Source organism: Miniopterus schreibersii (assembly GCF_964146895.1).
Source record: "Miniopterus schreibersii genome assembly, chromosome: 8".
NCBI lineage: Eukaryota > Metazoa > Chordata > Mammalia > Chiroptera > Miniopteridae > Miniopterus > Miniopterus schreibersii.
This window is the reverse complement of record NC_138109.1, coordinates 44068012-44082281: the sequence shown is the minus strand read 5'-3', so window position 1 is coordinate 44082281 and position 14270 is coordinate 44068012. Positions and strand designations below refer to the sequence as shown.

Sequence of the window (14270 nt, the reverse complement as noted above, 5' to 3'; positions counted from 1 at the left end):
CACACTCTGCTAACAGCACTAGTTACTAAAGCACACTTTAACCAGAAGCTGCTAGGTGAACAGGAAGCAAATTAAGAAGGATGTGACACAGAGAACTTATCTTTGTCTAAGGCACAACTGAATACCAAAAGCGACTGAATACCACAGTCTAACCTGTGTCTAGAAGATGAGGGAGTCCTCCTCCTCCTAGAGCGTGATCTCGATCTTGAGTGCCTTCGTTTTTCTTCTTTTTTATCTGGATTTAAAAGGAAAGAAATCCAGATTTATTTATTTATTTAAATTTATCTTTATTGATTTCAGAGAGAGGAAAGGAGAGGGAGAGAGAGAGATAGAAACATCAATGATGAGAGAGTCATTGATTGGCTGTAGCCTGCAACCCGGGCATGTGCCCTGACCGGGAAGCGAACCCTGATTGCCTGGATCCTAGGTCGACGCTTAACCACTGAGCCACGCCCGGCCGGGCCAGATTTTTAAATTACCAAACAGATTAATTTCATTCATGCATTAATCTAAGAATTTCTTTACCTTAATATTCAGCTTTTACACATAATCCTTAAATGTTACAAGTGATCATTTTACAACTGAAATGTTGAAGCTTATTTAAGTTATACAAATCATGCAGGATTTTGGTAGATCCAAAAACAGACTTTTGATTTTCAGCTAGCCAAATGGACAATTTCACTTTCTAGACTCAGGAGGCTGTCAAGTGTTGTCCACAAAATAATTTATGAAAATGGTTATCTCACCCTTTTTAGAGGTTTATAAACAAGTGGCCCCTTTTTCCACTCCTAGATTCTACTTTCCTAAATGTAACTACATTTCACCAAGATTAATACTTTAACTTTCTGTTTATGTACTAATAACATCTCCCCAATGAGCACTTAACTGTAAAATAAATGTAATTTAATAATAAATAAGTATTTTAAATTCTTGGTCCAGCAAGATGTTCCCTCTTTCCTCACCACTTAGCTCTATGCTCCTTTGTTAAATAAATTAATGTATATTATGTTAAAGTGGTTGATAAACAGGCTCAATATTTGGGCTTAAAATTCAGAAAGTCATTCATTCTGTTCTCACTACATTTCTTAATCTGTCTCTCCTCTTCCTCACCAATTTTCAACTGTGTTAAGTGTAAGAGAGAAACACAGAATGATTTGTCCCATTTGTTAGTTTTTAAATAACCCGTAACAAGAGAAATAAAGCCACTGCATTTATGAACAACCATGTCAGTGAGAATGAGCTCCCCCTTACACATTCAGATCACTTCATTAATAGAATTCAATTCATTGTTAACATCATCATTAGTAATTAACAAAAAATCTTGGAGAAAAAAATTCATATAGAAAACACTTTTAGTCATTCTAGTTATGTTTTCAATGAACAAAGCTACAGCATGGTGTTCTAGCTTTGGAGTCAGAGATCTAATTGTGTACTAAAAAGTTCCTACTACTTGGCATGTGACCCTGGGCTAGTATTTTGTTAATGAGGTAACACACACAAAGCACTTGGTATTAATTTATCCAATATTATACTTTAAAATTACTTTCTGAATACAGTAACTACTAGAATTTTTCTCACTTACTAAAAAGTAACAGTGAAAAATGAATAAAACAACATTTAATTGTGGAAAAAGAATCCAGAACTGAAGATATAAGGATTACAAACCTCCAAACCATAAATTAAAAACAGCAAAAATATCACACCAATTATTAGATAATCCTAGGCATTACCAACATTTTGGAATGGATTATTTTTTGTTTGGAAAGCAGGGGTGGTGGCTGTCCTGTATGCCGAAGGATGTTTTAGCAACATCCCTGGCCCTCTGCCCACGAGATACATTTGGTACGAGCATGACAACTAAATGTCTCTAGATATTTCCAAGTAGGTCTGGGTGTCAACTCCAACCCAACTTATAGAACCCTACTGAAAATAACTCCACTACATGATCTTTTAATCATAATTTGGAAATGACAATATTAAGTAAAAAAATTTCCAAACTGATGCAATAATCATTTTTGCAAGCAATCATATAGTTTAAGATTCAGCACAAGTGCATAAACATATTTTACCTGGTTCTATGGCAGCAGAAATTAGGGACTGTGCTTCTCGTACTCTCTTCATGGCTTCCTCTATTTCTTTACTAGAGGTATCTGATTTCAGACTTGGTGAAACAAGACCAGCAGCTACATGATTCAACCTAAAAGAGAACCAATAATTGAGACCTGAAATATTTTAAAACGCAAAACAGCATTTCAAATAAATACATAAATGTTTCACGTAACATTTTAGTAAGATATTGCTTGGAAAAAAGGGGGAGGACTCTATTATTTTGGTAAAACCATACACAGTATAAGTACCCTTTAGAATATTTAAATGGTACCTGCATTTTAAAGAGTATATCTGAAATAAGAAAAATGCCTATTTAATTCTGATCTTTCATTAACTTTCTATAAATACATTTTGAGAAATGCTAGTGCATGGGAATATGTTGATGCTAAAGACTTTTGATTAATAAAACTTTTCTTTATATGATGTAAAAACTTTCTACATTGCTCTAACTGGTGGTTAAGAGTGTTGGCCGATGGACTGAAGGGTCTCAGGTCGATTCCAGCCAAGAGCACATACCTCAGTTGCAGGCTCGATCCCTGGCCCTGGTCAGAGTGCGTGCATGAGGCAACCAATTGATGTCTCTCTCTCACATCGATGTTTCTCTCTTTCTCTCCCCCTTCCACTCTCTCTGAAAAGCAATGGAAAAAATATCCTCTGGTGAGGATATAAAAAACCCCAAACTTTTTACATCATAATTTGTTGGGGAAGAGCATTTTAAGTTTGTGGAAGAAACTGAGGCAGAGGCCAATGCTACACCAAAGTTACTCAGAAATTCCTAATTGGAAAGGCTAAAGATGCACCTCTAAGGGTTTATACATGTTAGAAAAAATTAGACACCAAAGTTAGGACAGTAGTTATTTGTAGGGAGAGTAGGAACTGTAAGTGAAAATAAGTATGCAGGAAATTTCAACTTTACTGATGATATTTTATTTTATAAGCTAGGTGATAGTTACATGCTTAGATTTTATCTGATAACTTTTAAGAAAAAAGTCCACTAACCACTATAGTGAAATGAGTCTGTCCTCTCTCCTCCCACACCCTCCCACTTACTGACAGTGACTTTCACCAAGGAGAAACAGCATTCAGTTCAAATTTAAAATACCATCAAATTACCAATTAAACTATGACTTTGTTACAAGTAGGAAATTTTACAGCACGAAGAGAACTCTTTGAAGTACCTAAACTATATGGCCATTATTATGGTGACACATGCCAGTCCTTTGCTCTAGGATTGTGTTTCCCTCACTTCTGTCTCCTAACTTTTCTATTCATCTGCTAGGGCTTAGCTTCCCTGATCTTCAAACTAAGTTCTTGTAATAAGTTTCCACAGCACCTCTGTACTTCCTCTAGTTGGATACACATGCTTTACTATATTTAAATAATGTCTTCCTTCCAGAATAGAATATAAATGCTATAAAGGTACAAGTTTATAGCAGGTACTCAATATATATTTTTTAAATGAACCAACTAAAGATAATGTTTAGTTCTTTTCCCGTTATTTTGGTATAAGCTATTCACAATTCTTTTGAAAACTAAAATTACACTAAAACAAAACCCTCTTACAGATGGATTTAGCACTGGATTTTTTCTCCCCATTTCTAGAAAACTGAATTATGTATTGAATGTCTTAAGATAACTTTCTTTTTAGCTACCAAAAAATAACTGTTCTCTAGATATTCATATACTATATCCATATCATCAGTGGAAAGAGAAAAAGTACTTACTTGGGATCAACAGTACTCATAAGCTTCAGCAACTGATCTGCAGCAAGAGACTGTGAAAACAAAAAAATGTAACAACAGTGAGAATACATAAAACAATACTGATTTCTATTTTATTTTTCTAGGATGTTGAAATGTTCTAGGACACCCTGGCAAACCTACAAAAAGTAACATTTCAGGCACATGGATGACCGACAGAAATACAATGCCAGCCAAATGTCATATTAAGTTTTTTAGTAGCCACGTTAAACAAAAAAAGAAACAGGTGACATTAGTGGCTATAGTATTGATTGGATATCCAGAGGAGCTTTACCAAGTTAAATATGAACATTATAAAGCTGAACAATCCAGATTTTACAGAACAATTACCACCTACTTATTTTAAGACTTTCTGAGGGAAAGTAATGCTTTAATGTAAAACAAAACCAATATAATAAATCAAAAAATTTCCACAAAGGAAGGACTTCCAAAAAAGTTCAGCCAAATTACAAGAAAATGAAATTTTCAAGTGAGTAAATGACAGGAAAACAAAAACTCCATTACATGTTGACGATTATGTTAAAATTCCCGTGAAACTCTCTACTTTGAACTACATAAAATGAGAACTTCTGGCGCTGGGTGGGTGGCTCAGTTGGTTGGAGCATCCATCTGCACACCAAGAAAGTTGTGGATTTGATTCCTGGGTCAGGACACATAACCTAGGTTGCAGGTTCGATCCCAGTTAGGGCGAGCAAGAGAGGCAACCAAGCAATGTTTCTCTCTCCCCCGCCCTTCCTCTCTCTCTGAAAATGAATAAAAAACCATATCCTTGGGTGAGGATTAAAAAAAATAAATGTATAAATAAAATAAAGAAAAATTCCTTAATGGGTAAGGAGCTAATAATGCAGTGACCATTTAAATCTCTCTTTAACAAGATTATATAAGAAAAAAATTAATGCTGTATCATAGCAATCAGTTATCTTTAGCTCTTGAAATGCATAATAATAGTTGATAAAATAAAGTCTTTAATTATAAGAATGAGCTCAAAGTTGAAGGGTATTAAATTATACCTGAGAGTTCAAGTTTGCTCCAGGAAGCCCAAGTGCAGCAAGGGCAGGATCTAGAGTAGGAGCTCCCAAAGCAGCCAATGGAACAGCGCCAATCTGTGAAATTACAAATTTTATTTATCTAAAATTTCACTTCTGTTCCCTTCACGGTGTGTGTGTGTGTGTGGGCGGGGGGGGGGGAATTTATTCCCTCTAAAGGGCAAATAACTAGTTTAAGTCCTTAGGCTACATGATCTCTGCTGCAACTACACGACTATACCATTACAGCTCGAAAACAGGCATACACAATACATAAACAAATGGGCATAGTTTGCCTACTTCTTGCCTTATTTTCCATCTGTCATTATAGCACATTTATTCCTACAATCAGAATTTAGAAAAAAATTTTTTCAATATATTCTTCCAATTATAAACATTTACTGATTCTCAGCCCCAAATCCAGTTCTTTGCCGTTTTGTGATACTGAAGATAGCATTTCTCCAGTGACAGATGGCTTGTTAAAACAGCTGGAATGACACTGTGAAAGGGTTTCCTCTTCCTGGTTCCTATGTCCCCTTTGTGATTGTTACTGCAGAGCTATGTGGGATACCCAGTGGCCTTAACCTCTCAGAACATTTCAGAGCCATCTTCTTGGGCAGCTTCCTAACAAGTTCCGTGGCACCCTGGAAAACTTCTTTAGTATCTACCCCTTTCAAAGGATGTCTGAATTTTATCTTGGGGGGCTGGAAAGCCCTCTCATCTAAATGTTTCTTTTTATCTTGTGTTCTTTCTTCCTGAACACTAGAAGTAATGGTTGCTTCCTATATCTGCAATTCATGTAATTCCTTAAGAGTTCCCCTAGCAAAGCTCCAGTTACAAGCTACTAATTCCTTACACTAAACTCTCCCTGTTCAAATTACTGTGTGGTTCTGTCTCCTGTCTGATATAATTCTGATTAATAATTTAAGACACAAACCATGCAAAATCCTGTAACTCTGAAGGCAGTTTGACCTTCTCTATAAAACACTGCTAAAAGCTCTCCTCGCCTCAATTTTTAATAAATACAAGGTTCCAAATATTCTGTAATTTAACTATTTACTGAGTACTGTTAAAATACTGTGTTAATACTATTACATAAACTATTTCAGTTATTACACAATTTTATACATTAAAGGTATTTACAAATTTCTCAGACCTGCATTTTATATGTGACAAAATCATACTCAAAAAGCTGGGCATTCCTGATCTGTCTCCTTCTATAATACCATACAGATCATTTAACAGTTAACTAAACTATTTAAACAAGCAAAATGATTTAATAAAAGGAATCAAAGTTGTTATAAAGTTCTAATTGAGGCTCCATCATTTGCTTTATCTGTGAAACCACCAACCAGTTACAATCTTTGAGTTTTTATAATACATGCTATTTAAAGAATCTTTTGGCTCTAAAATGATACGCTTTTTACAGCATTATCAGGGTTAGAAACATTACCCAGTAAAATTTTCTCCAACTTGAATACTTTCCCCCCCATATCAAATATATATCCACAAATTCATTTTTATTTCAAGCCACCTACTTAATTAAAACCCCAAGATAAGAGCAAAAGAACAAAAGGTATTGGCAAAGAAAAAACAGTCTGAAATTCACTTTTATTTTCTTTCCTAGTTCCAAATGAACATACTATTTTTAACAGCATGTTCAACAGAAGTCTTTATGCTCCATGAGATTTTTTTCATATTACTGGGTTATTTTGAGAGTCAGGGACATAACCAATCTAACAGATATTCGTGATTTTCAGAATGTTCTTAAAATGCAACCTTCAAGAGATTCTCTTTAGGATTTATGATTGCAATAGCCTTTAATATTATACATGTGACATCCTTCTGTGAACTAGAATCACAGCACTTAAAAAGCTCAAATATGATTAGCTTTATCCACAATTCTGTGTTCTTTCAATCCTTTAAGATTTCAATTAGAACTAGTACCTGGGTAAGTGGGTTAGGAGTAGGCAGGAGTCCACCACCAGGCAGAAGACCTGCCACTGCATTAGCTGGTGCCAACAGAGACAAAGCCTTAGTCTCATCAGGAATAACTCCTGCAGAGAAACAGCCTTGCATTAGAACACACCCTTTTGCAAGACAGAAAACACACAAAAACACCCAGAAAATGTCTCCCTGATACACCACCTGAGTTTGCTGAAAGTACTTATGTTCGCTAAAATATAAAGCTTGATTTCTATGATTATTTATCATTAATTTTATGTCAGAATGAAACTTCAATGTGTGAAAATTTGTTTCCTTTTTTTCTCTACAAATGGTTAAGTTTCTAGAGTAAAAAAAATAGCACAATACACACTACTTTTTTGTTAACACTGCCAAGATTTCATCACCTGTACTCGATTTTTAAGTCATGAACCAAACGTAAGCAAGCACAGTCGGTTCTCCAGGGGTGTGCTCTCAACTTTCAAAAGCTGTTTTATGAACAACGACTCGTGTCGGCTGCTTCACTATAAAGCACACAGAAAAATCAAGATACACAAGACAAAAAAAGTTTGATTTAGGGGTTAATAATATGGTACAGTTACTATGATTTTCTTTTACACCTACCATACAAATTTTGTAAAAATTAAGAGAAGAAAAGTATGTAAGGAAATATTCTGTTGGAATCAAGTGTAGGGCTTTTGCTGACTCATGAAAATGAATGTTTCTGAAGGTCTCTGAATACACACTGGATGTGTGTGTGGGAATAAGAGAGAGAGAGAATAGGTAAAACAACATGGCACATTCCTTACCTGTACAGTAAAATGCTTTATATTCCAACATGTGCCATGCTAACCATACCAAAAAATGCTGCTATACAGTGTGAGTTCAAAAGCTAACTTAGCCAAACTCCTAAAGCCAAAAACAACATGTATGTCTGTTTTTAAAGCCTAATCTGTGTATTCAGATAACATCTAAGGGTCCTAAGACAATTATTTATGTACACAATTTAAATTCTATCCAACAGCAAAAGCCCTATACAGATGGATTAATCTGTTAATGTGCCCAAGCCCCCAAAATGAGAGTTCAATAATACAATTAAACTATATATTTGCAAATACCAGTAGTATTTCTGTAATACATATTAAGAAACTGCATCTCATCATAAAACATACAATATGTACAGGGCACTTAAGAGAAACTGGATAAGCTGCAGAAGAAAACTGTTGGGTGGTATTTTCAGCAGGGCCTGGTATATAGTTCAGGCTGAACCAGGGAAAAGAACTGTAAAACACAACAACAAAAAAGAAAAACCACTGTTAAATAAAGGTAATGGTTCCTTCCACCTATACTGAGAAGTGCCGATAATATAAACAAATGTATACTACACAGCACTGTTATCTTGCTTGTGTCAGAGCTGTCATCAATTTAGATACCCAGAGTTATGGAGGGAGGGGGAGGGAGAAGATCATTTAGATATAGGGCATTAATGCATCAATATTAACAAACCTACAAAGATTATGGGATAATCTTGCATGCAAAATTATGTCTCAAGAGGATAATATTAAATATCAACATCTTACTCAAATTAGTGCATTTGCAACATTTCTGGAAAACTAAAATCCTCTTGAATTTACTGTGAGACACCTGATAGAAGATCTGCATCCATTAAAAAAAAGTCATGCATCTGATCCTCTGATTAAAAAAAGACTATTTAAAAATAAAACTACAATTTAAAAATAGCAATGAGGCCCCTCACCAGTTAATTTTCATGCGTCAAGAGTATTTTTTTTACTGCTGCTTTGATAGAACCATGAAATACTGCATGAATGTGTAGAAATGAAAGAAAAAGAAACAGACAAAAGAAACAAACATTAACCAAGGAACCTAAATAACCCCCAAATCCATTACTATTAAGAGTTCCTTCCAAATCCAGCTATCTCAATTTTACCAATTAAGACTATACCTTACCGTAGACTTTGTGTCTATTGTTCTAAAACATGACCGAGAACCAACACCAAAGTGTAAGAGCTAAAACTAGGGTGAATAGTGACAAAGGGAATGAGTACATCGGTTATTTAGTGGAGATAACATTAATACAGCATACCATACCATTATTAAATACACTAAAAATAGATTGCAGAACTAATTATTTCAGAAATTCTACATACTCTCCTAAATATTTCACTTTTGAAACAGATCCAGAAAAATTACCATGGTCTAAAAATACTTATGAAGGCCAATTATATGATGATATACTGTATTATGTTCAGGGCTTGGGAACTATGATATAACACTTAGCCAATAATAATTCTTTAAATTTAAAGGTTAATGTTTTGCACATTACTCACATGATTTGACCCTTGTTCCAAAAACTATATTTAACTTATCCTAAATTTGAAATTTGTAAATTTTCTTTTGCTGATAGGTTTTATCCTACAACAGGCACACTGATATAAAAGGAAATGCTTAATCAGAACACACTAAATCAAACGTTTATCAGTATATATATTTTAAAACCTTAAAACTGGGTTCACACACTTTAATATCATAGAGATAAAGATGCCTTTAACCCATCTACGAATGCAACTTAATTTCTTTAGAAAACCAGAGGCAATTTTTCTAAGTTTAAGGACTACACATTTCACAACTTTTACAAGGTATGGTGTAAATGTTCACATTGGTACTCAAAGATCTGAGATAGCATCCAAAGTTAACAATATCAAGATTGTGCTTCCACTGACCAGTACATTAAGGAAAGGGGAAAGCATTTCCTGGTCAGAATTAACTTAATGCTGTAAATTAACTTAAAACCCCGTAATTATTAACTTAATCAAAATCCAGTAATTTCACCTTTAAAATCCAGTAATTTTATATTTCAGTTACTTCTTAGATCAAAATTTATAGTTAACAAAAAGCAAATAAAGTAGCAGTACATTGGGAACAAACTATAAAATATGGCTTAGAAAATTTTACAAAATGGAATTAAATAGTGTTGTCTCGTCACAGTGGCTTTTTTTAGATCCCCAAACCCTGCTCATTATTTCTGTCAAATTACTTTAACAGCCTAAAATGTAAAAAGAGAGAAAATGTAGTTAACAAATGGTTACACCAGGAAAACACTTGGGGGACTTGAGTGCTTGCTGGCCTTTAGTTAATGTCTAGAATCCCCTGTAGCTGCAGAGGACCCACTGTTTTTCAGTCATCTGGAAGAGTTTTGCATTTGCCTTCTCCACTACAAAAATCACACACACAAATAACAGAGAGAAGAATTTATTATTTAGAGATATTCTAGAAAATATAGCAAGAATGAACAAGAAAATCTGGCAATAACAACAAAACACAACACCCAGTGCCCATCTGGCACCTAGGGTATAGGAAATCTTGAACTTTCATACAAACCAAAATAATTGCAACCCTTGGTATACTGGAATTCAATGTGGGATTTTTTTTTTTTTAAAGTTATCAGTGAGTGGAAGCACTAAGAAAATAAAGCCTAGTCATTTATTCAAAACAAAAATAACATCATGCATTTATTTGACGGTTCCTGTGTAAATGTGCATGGAGTGAACCATTCACCTTCAGGACTTTTTCATAAAACTTAATGTTACAATAACTAAGTAAATGTATCTTAAGCAATTATAACTAGGGACATGGTTTTAAACTTAAAAATGTTTTAAAAGAATGGAATAGTTAGGTATCTTATAAAAAACAGATCTGTTTTCTAACTTTTGAATTAAAACCTACAAGTAAAAATATGGACCACAGTATAACAAGGGTTTCAAAATGTTAATAGCTTAGATTTTTAACATGCTACTAATGCTCACTCTAAAACTATACTGAGGTAGATGGTCATCATTGGATGCCCACATAGATAGGTAAACAAAGCACAAACCTTCTGCATATGGTACGACTATCAATGCTCTGTCAACGAATACAGTGTTTGTCAGATGCTGTGCCACAACTGCTGAGTCCGGATCATGGAACTTAACAAAGCAGACACGGGAAGAGACTGGCAAAGGTGAATCGCTGAAAGATAAACAAATTACATAAAAGTAGAGAAAAAGAACATCAGCTGAAACATAAATGTATGATTCATAAACCCATACCTGCATTCCAAAATCAAAATAGGCAGATAAAAATACTAATTGCACATATTAGTTTAGTTAACTAGTTTTAAACAATGACATTACAAATAAAGTACTATCCACTAAACTCATGTAGCAAATTGCATGTATACAATTATTGTTTAATTTTACAGTTTACCAAGTTAAAAACAGTTTGAAACTCAAGTTTCAGAGTTAGAGCAGACCACAGAAGTGTCAACATTTTAAAAATAATACCAATACCAGTTATTTTTAAATACAGGTAACAAGAAGTCTTGGCTTAGAAAACTTTTCAAAGTAAAAAACATACAGAATTTGCCAATTCAGGAACAAAATATCGTGGAAAAGTGTATCTTATCTGACAATTGAGTTTTTTTGGACCTGCCTACTAAATAAATGCCCTTGTCCTCTTTCACTGATGGTATCAGAAAAAAAAAAAATTTAAGCACTCATGGGGACAGTACTCCACCCCTAAGTATTAGTATTATGAAAATTTCAATAAGCAAAGGAGTCACTTCCCTTAGCAAATTGCTTTCTTAGATGAAACAAAAGCAAGTACTGAAGTACAAGCTATGGCAGCCTGTTAAGATAAATTAGCCTGGCTGGTGTTGCTCAGTGGTTGAGTGTCAACCCATGCAATGGTTCAATTCTTGGTCAGGGCATATGTCTAGGTTGCAGGCTCAATCCCCAGTAGGGTGTGTGCAGGAGGGCAGCTGATTGATGTTGATGTTTCCCTCAGTGATGTTTTTCTCTCTCTCTCTCCCTTCCTCTCTCTCTGAAGTCAATAAATATATTTAAAGAAAAAATAATAAGATAAAGAATGTGGATTTTGTTTTGTTTTAAATATAGGGTGGTTCAAATTTCTGCCACAAAACTTTCTGTGAAAGGGAAAGATTAAATATGGGCAGGGGTTGCTCCCTAATCCCAAACCTAAAGTTATTTTAAAACCAATGCCCTATGGCAGCAGTAATCACATCATCCTGGTTTTACATTAGAATCTTCTGTGGAGAAAAAAATACCCTGGCTCTCTACTCCACAGTAATTAAACTGAGATCTCTGATGAAGTACTAAGCGCTTCCTCCCTTCTTTTTTTTAAATTCTCTTTGACAATTTTTATATGCATCCAGGGTACCTCTGCTTTATAATACGCCAATTACATCTTAAGACTCAATAATGAAAAGGAAAATACTGTAGTATCTTTGAATGTTATTAGAATGAGGCTTAGTGTTAACCTTCCTAATAAACTAGATTTCCAAGTGTACATAAAAATGTGGAAAGAAGGCAATTCCAGCAGTTTTAGTACTAAAGCCATATATAGCACTTTGTATTTCTTTTCTGACATCCATATTTTTACCACTAAATTAAAAAGCTCTTTAAATGCTATCATTTTATACTCTTAACATCTAACAATGTCTTGGGAAGTAGTAGGCACTTAAATTTCTTAAAAAGCGACCCCTACCATTTCTTTGACACTATGGTCATGTGACTAAAGAAAAAAATGACTGTCAAGGATTAGGTTCTTAAAGAACATAAATATAATGAGTTCTTTAAAAAAACAACAAAACATTAGAAAGTACTACCTACATGCTCATGTGTTTCCATTTACTTGGCAATCCTAAAATAATTACTATTTTTTTTCTACCTACTCGTCACAGGAATGCTACCATTATTACTCGGGCTATAGCAAACCTGCAAGCGGTAGTGAGGTAAAATACGATTAATTTAAACACTATGAAAAAGACAGCCACAGTAAGATGACTCAGAAGGGCAAATAATGCATCTCTCCCCACTTCACATGGTTTAATTTAAAACCATTGTTATTTGGCCCCGCAATTATAGTCTTACAATTTCTCAGTTAAAATTTATTATGAAGAAACAGATAAAAGACGGATGCTTGAATTTAATATTCATACCCTAGTATTCTGTGCAAGTACCAGTTCTAAAAATGTAGCTGTCTTTACTCCTCATCTTCACAAATATAAACGAGACAGGGCAGGAAAAAGAACTAAGGAAAAAGACAGGAAAAGGGGGTTCTGCAGATGCTCTTGCCCTCTACCTAGGAGTGGTGGTATTGTGCCTAACGTTTCAAGTGTCCTGTAAGGATTGTTTGAGATTCTTGTGAGATGCATATAGAAAATCCAGACGTTTTTCCATCTCGAGCCCACTAAATCTGAGAATCCCTTTTATAGGAGGACTTTGTTTTTTAAAAAGATCCCCAGTTGATATCTGTGCCCACTAAAGTATGAGAATTTCTGGTTTAGGCCACTGATACCACTCTTTCAACTCCCACCTTAATACTGTGCTAACCATTTCTGAGCAGATAAATTTGAGCTTATAAACAAAAGCATCTCCTAAGCCCCCCAAATAGCAGGTTTGTAACAAATAACATTAACCTGGAAACTTGACCTTGTTGACCTCACGTGCCCTTTCCCTCAGTGTGTTCTTACTCAGTTCTGAATGCAGTAAAATGCTGCATTTATTTAAAAAAAATTTTTTTTAAGGTAAACTAAGTCCTCTCCCTTACTTAACTATACAAAGTTACTTATATGATGATTAAAGTATCTATTTTTGGTCACTGAAATAATTACTTAAATTATGAATTTAAGTTTACCTACAGTGTTACACTAGCCTTTAGTTATTGTATACTTTTGACATACATGCTTTACTGGGATCATTACCCTATCAACACTCCAGTTGTATTTTCCATAATGAAATCCCACTAAAACCAAACACACGAAGAATACCTACTAAGTGTAAAAGAGTGATTCCACTCACAAGTTGCTAGGCTAAATCAAAAAATCATGATCAAGTGATAAAGGACAATCACAATATCTAAGTTCCAATACTAGGTCTGACACTGGTAGAGTGGCGTGGGTGTACGAAACCACCTACATGAATTTCAGTCCACTCATTTGTGAAATAGGGTTAAATACACTCTCTCCCTACACTTGTAAGGGAAGAGTAAGATAAAATTGGAAAGCACCTAGCGTATAATAAACACACAATGTTGAATTTCCAACATGCATTTTAGGACTAGAATTAAAGTAACCTTTCTTCTTTTAAAGAGAATAAATGGAAACACTGAGAGATACTTTCAATGGCTGTAGGGCTGTCATACTGAAGAGAGGTTACAATGTTATTTGTTGTGAAGACAGACAATTTTATTCCTAGGTAAAATTTTAAACCAGCAATTTTTGGCTTAAAAAAACCAAGAAATAAAAGGATTCAATTATAAGACAAAGGGAGAAACCTTCTTGAGGAGGTTGCTACTGGTGTTTGGCATGATCCAGATCCCAGGATTCCCCTCACCCCAAAAAGGCAGGGGCTTA

At 34.5% G+C, this 14270-nt stretch overlaps 1 protein-coding gene across 8 annotated transcripts in view; it reads right to left on the bottom strand.

Moving 5' to 3' along the window:
- Positions 1 to 14270, bottom strand: part of SRSF11 (serine and arginine rich splicing factor 11) — a 40948-nt gene that overhangs the window by 11596 nt on the left and 15082 nt on the right. For 5 of the 8 annotated variants that reach the window (XM_081145979.1, XM_081145978.1, XM_081145980.1 and 2 more), the window contains exons 3-8: positions 10731 to 10864; positions 6842 to 6951; positions 4880 to 4972; positions 3834 to 3883; positions 2070 to 2197; positions 154 to 235 (exon numbers count right to left, since the gene is read on the bottom strand). In XM_081145979.1, coding sequence (XP_081002105.1) covers positions 154 to 235; positions 2070 to 2197; positions 3834 to 3883; positions 4880 to 4972; positions 6842 to 6951; positions 10731 to 10864 — 597 coding nt within the window. Of the gene's footprint in view, positions 1 to 153; positions 236 to 2069; positions 2198 to 3833; positions 3884 to 4879; positions 4973 to 6841; positions 6952 to 7245; positions 10071 to 10730; positions 10865 to 14270 lie in introns of those variants that run through there. The other 3 variants (XM_081145983.1, XM_081145984.1, XM_081145985.1) reach the window with 1 other exon arrangement.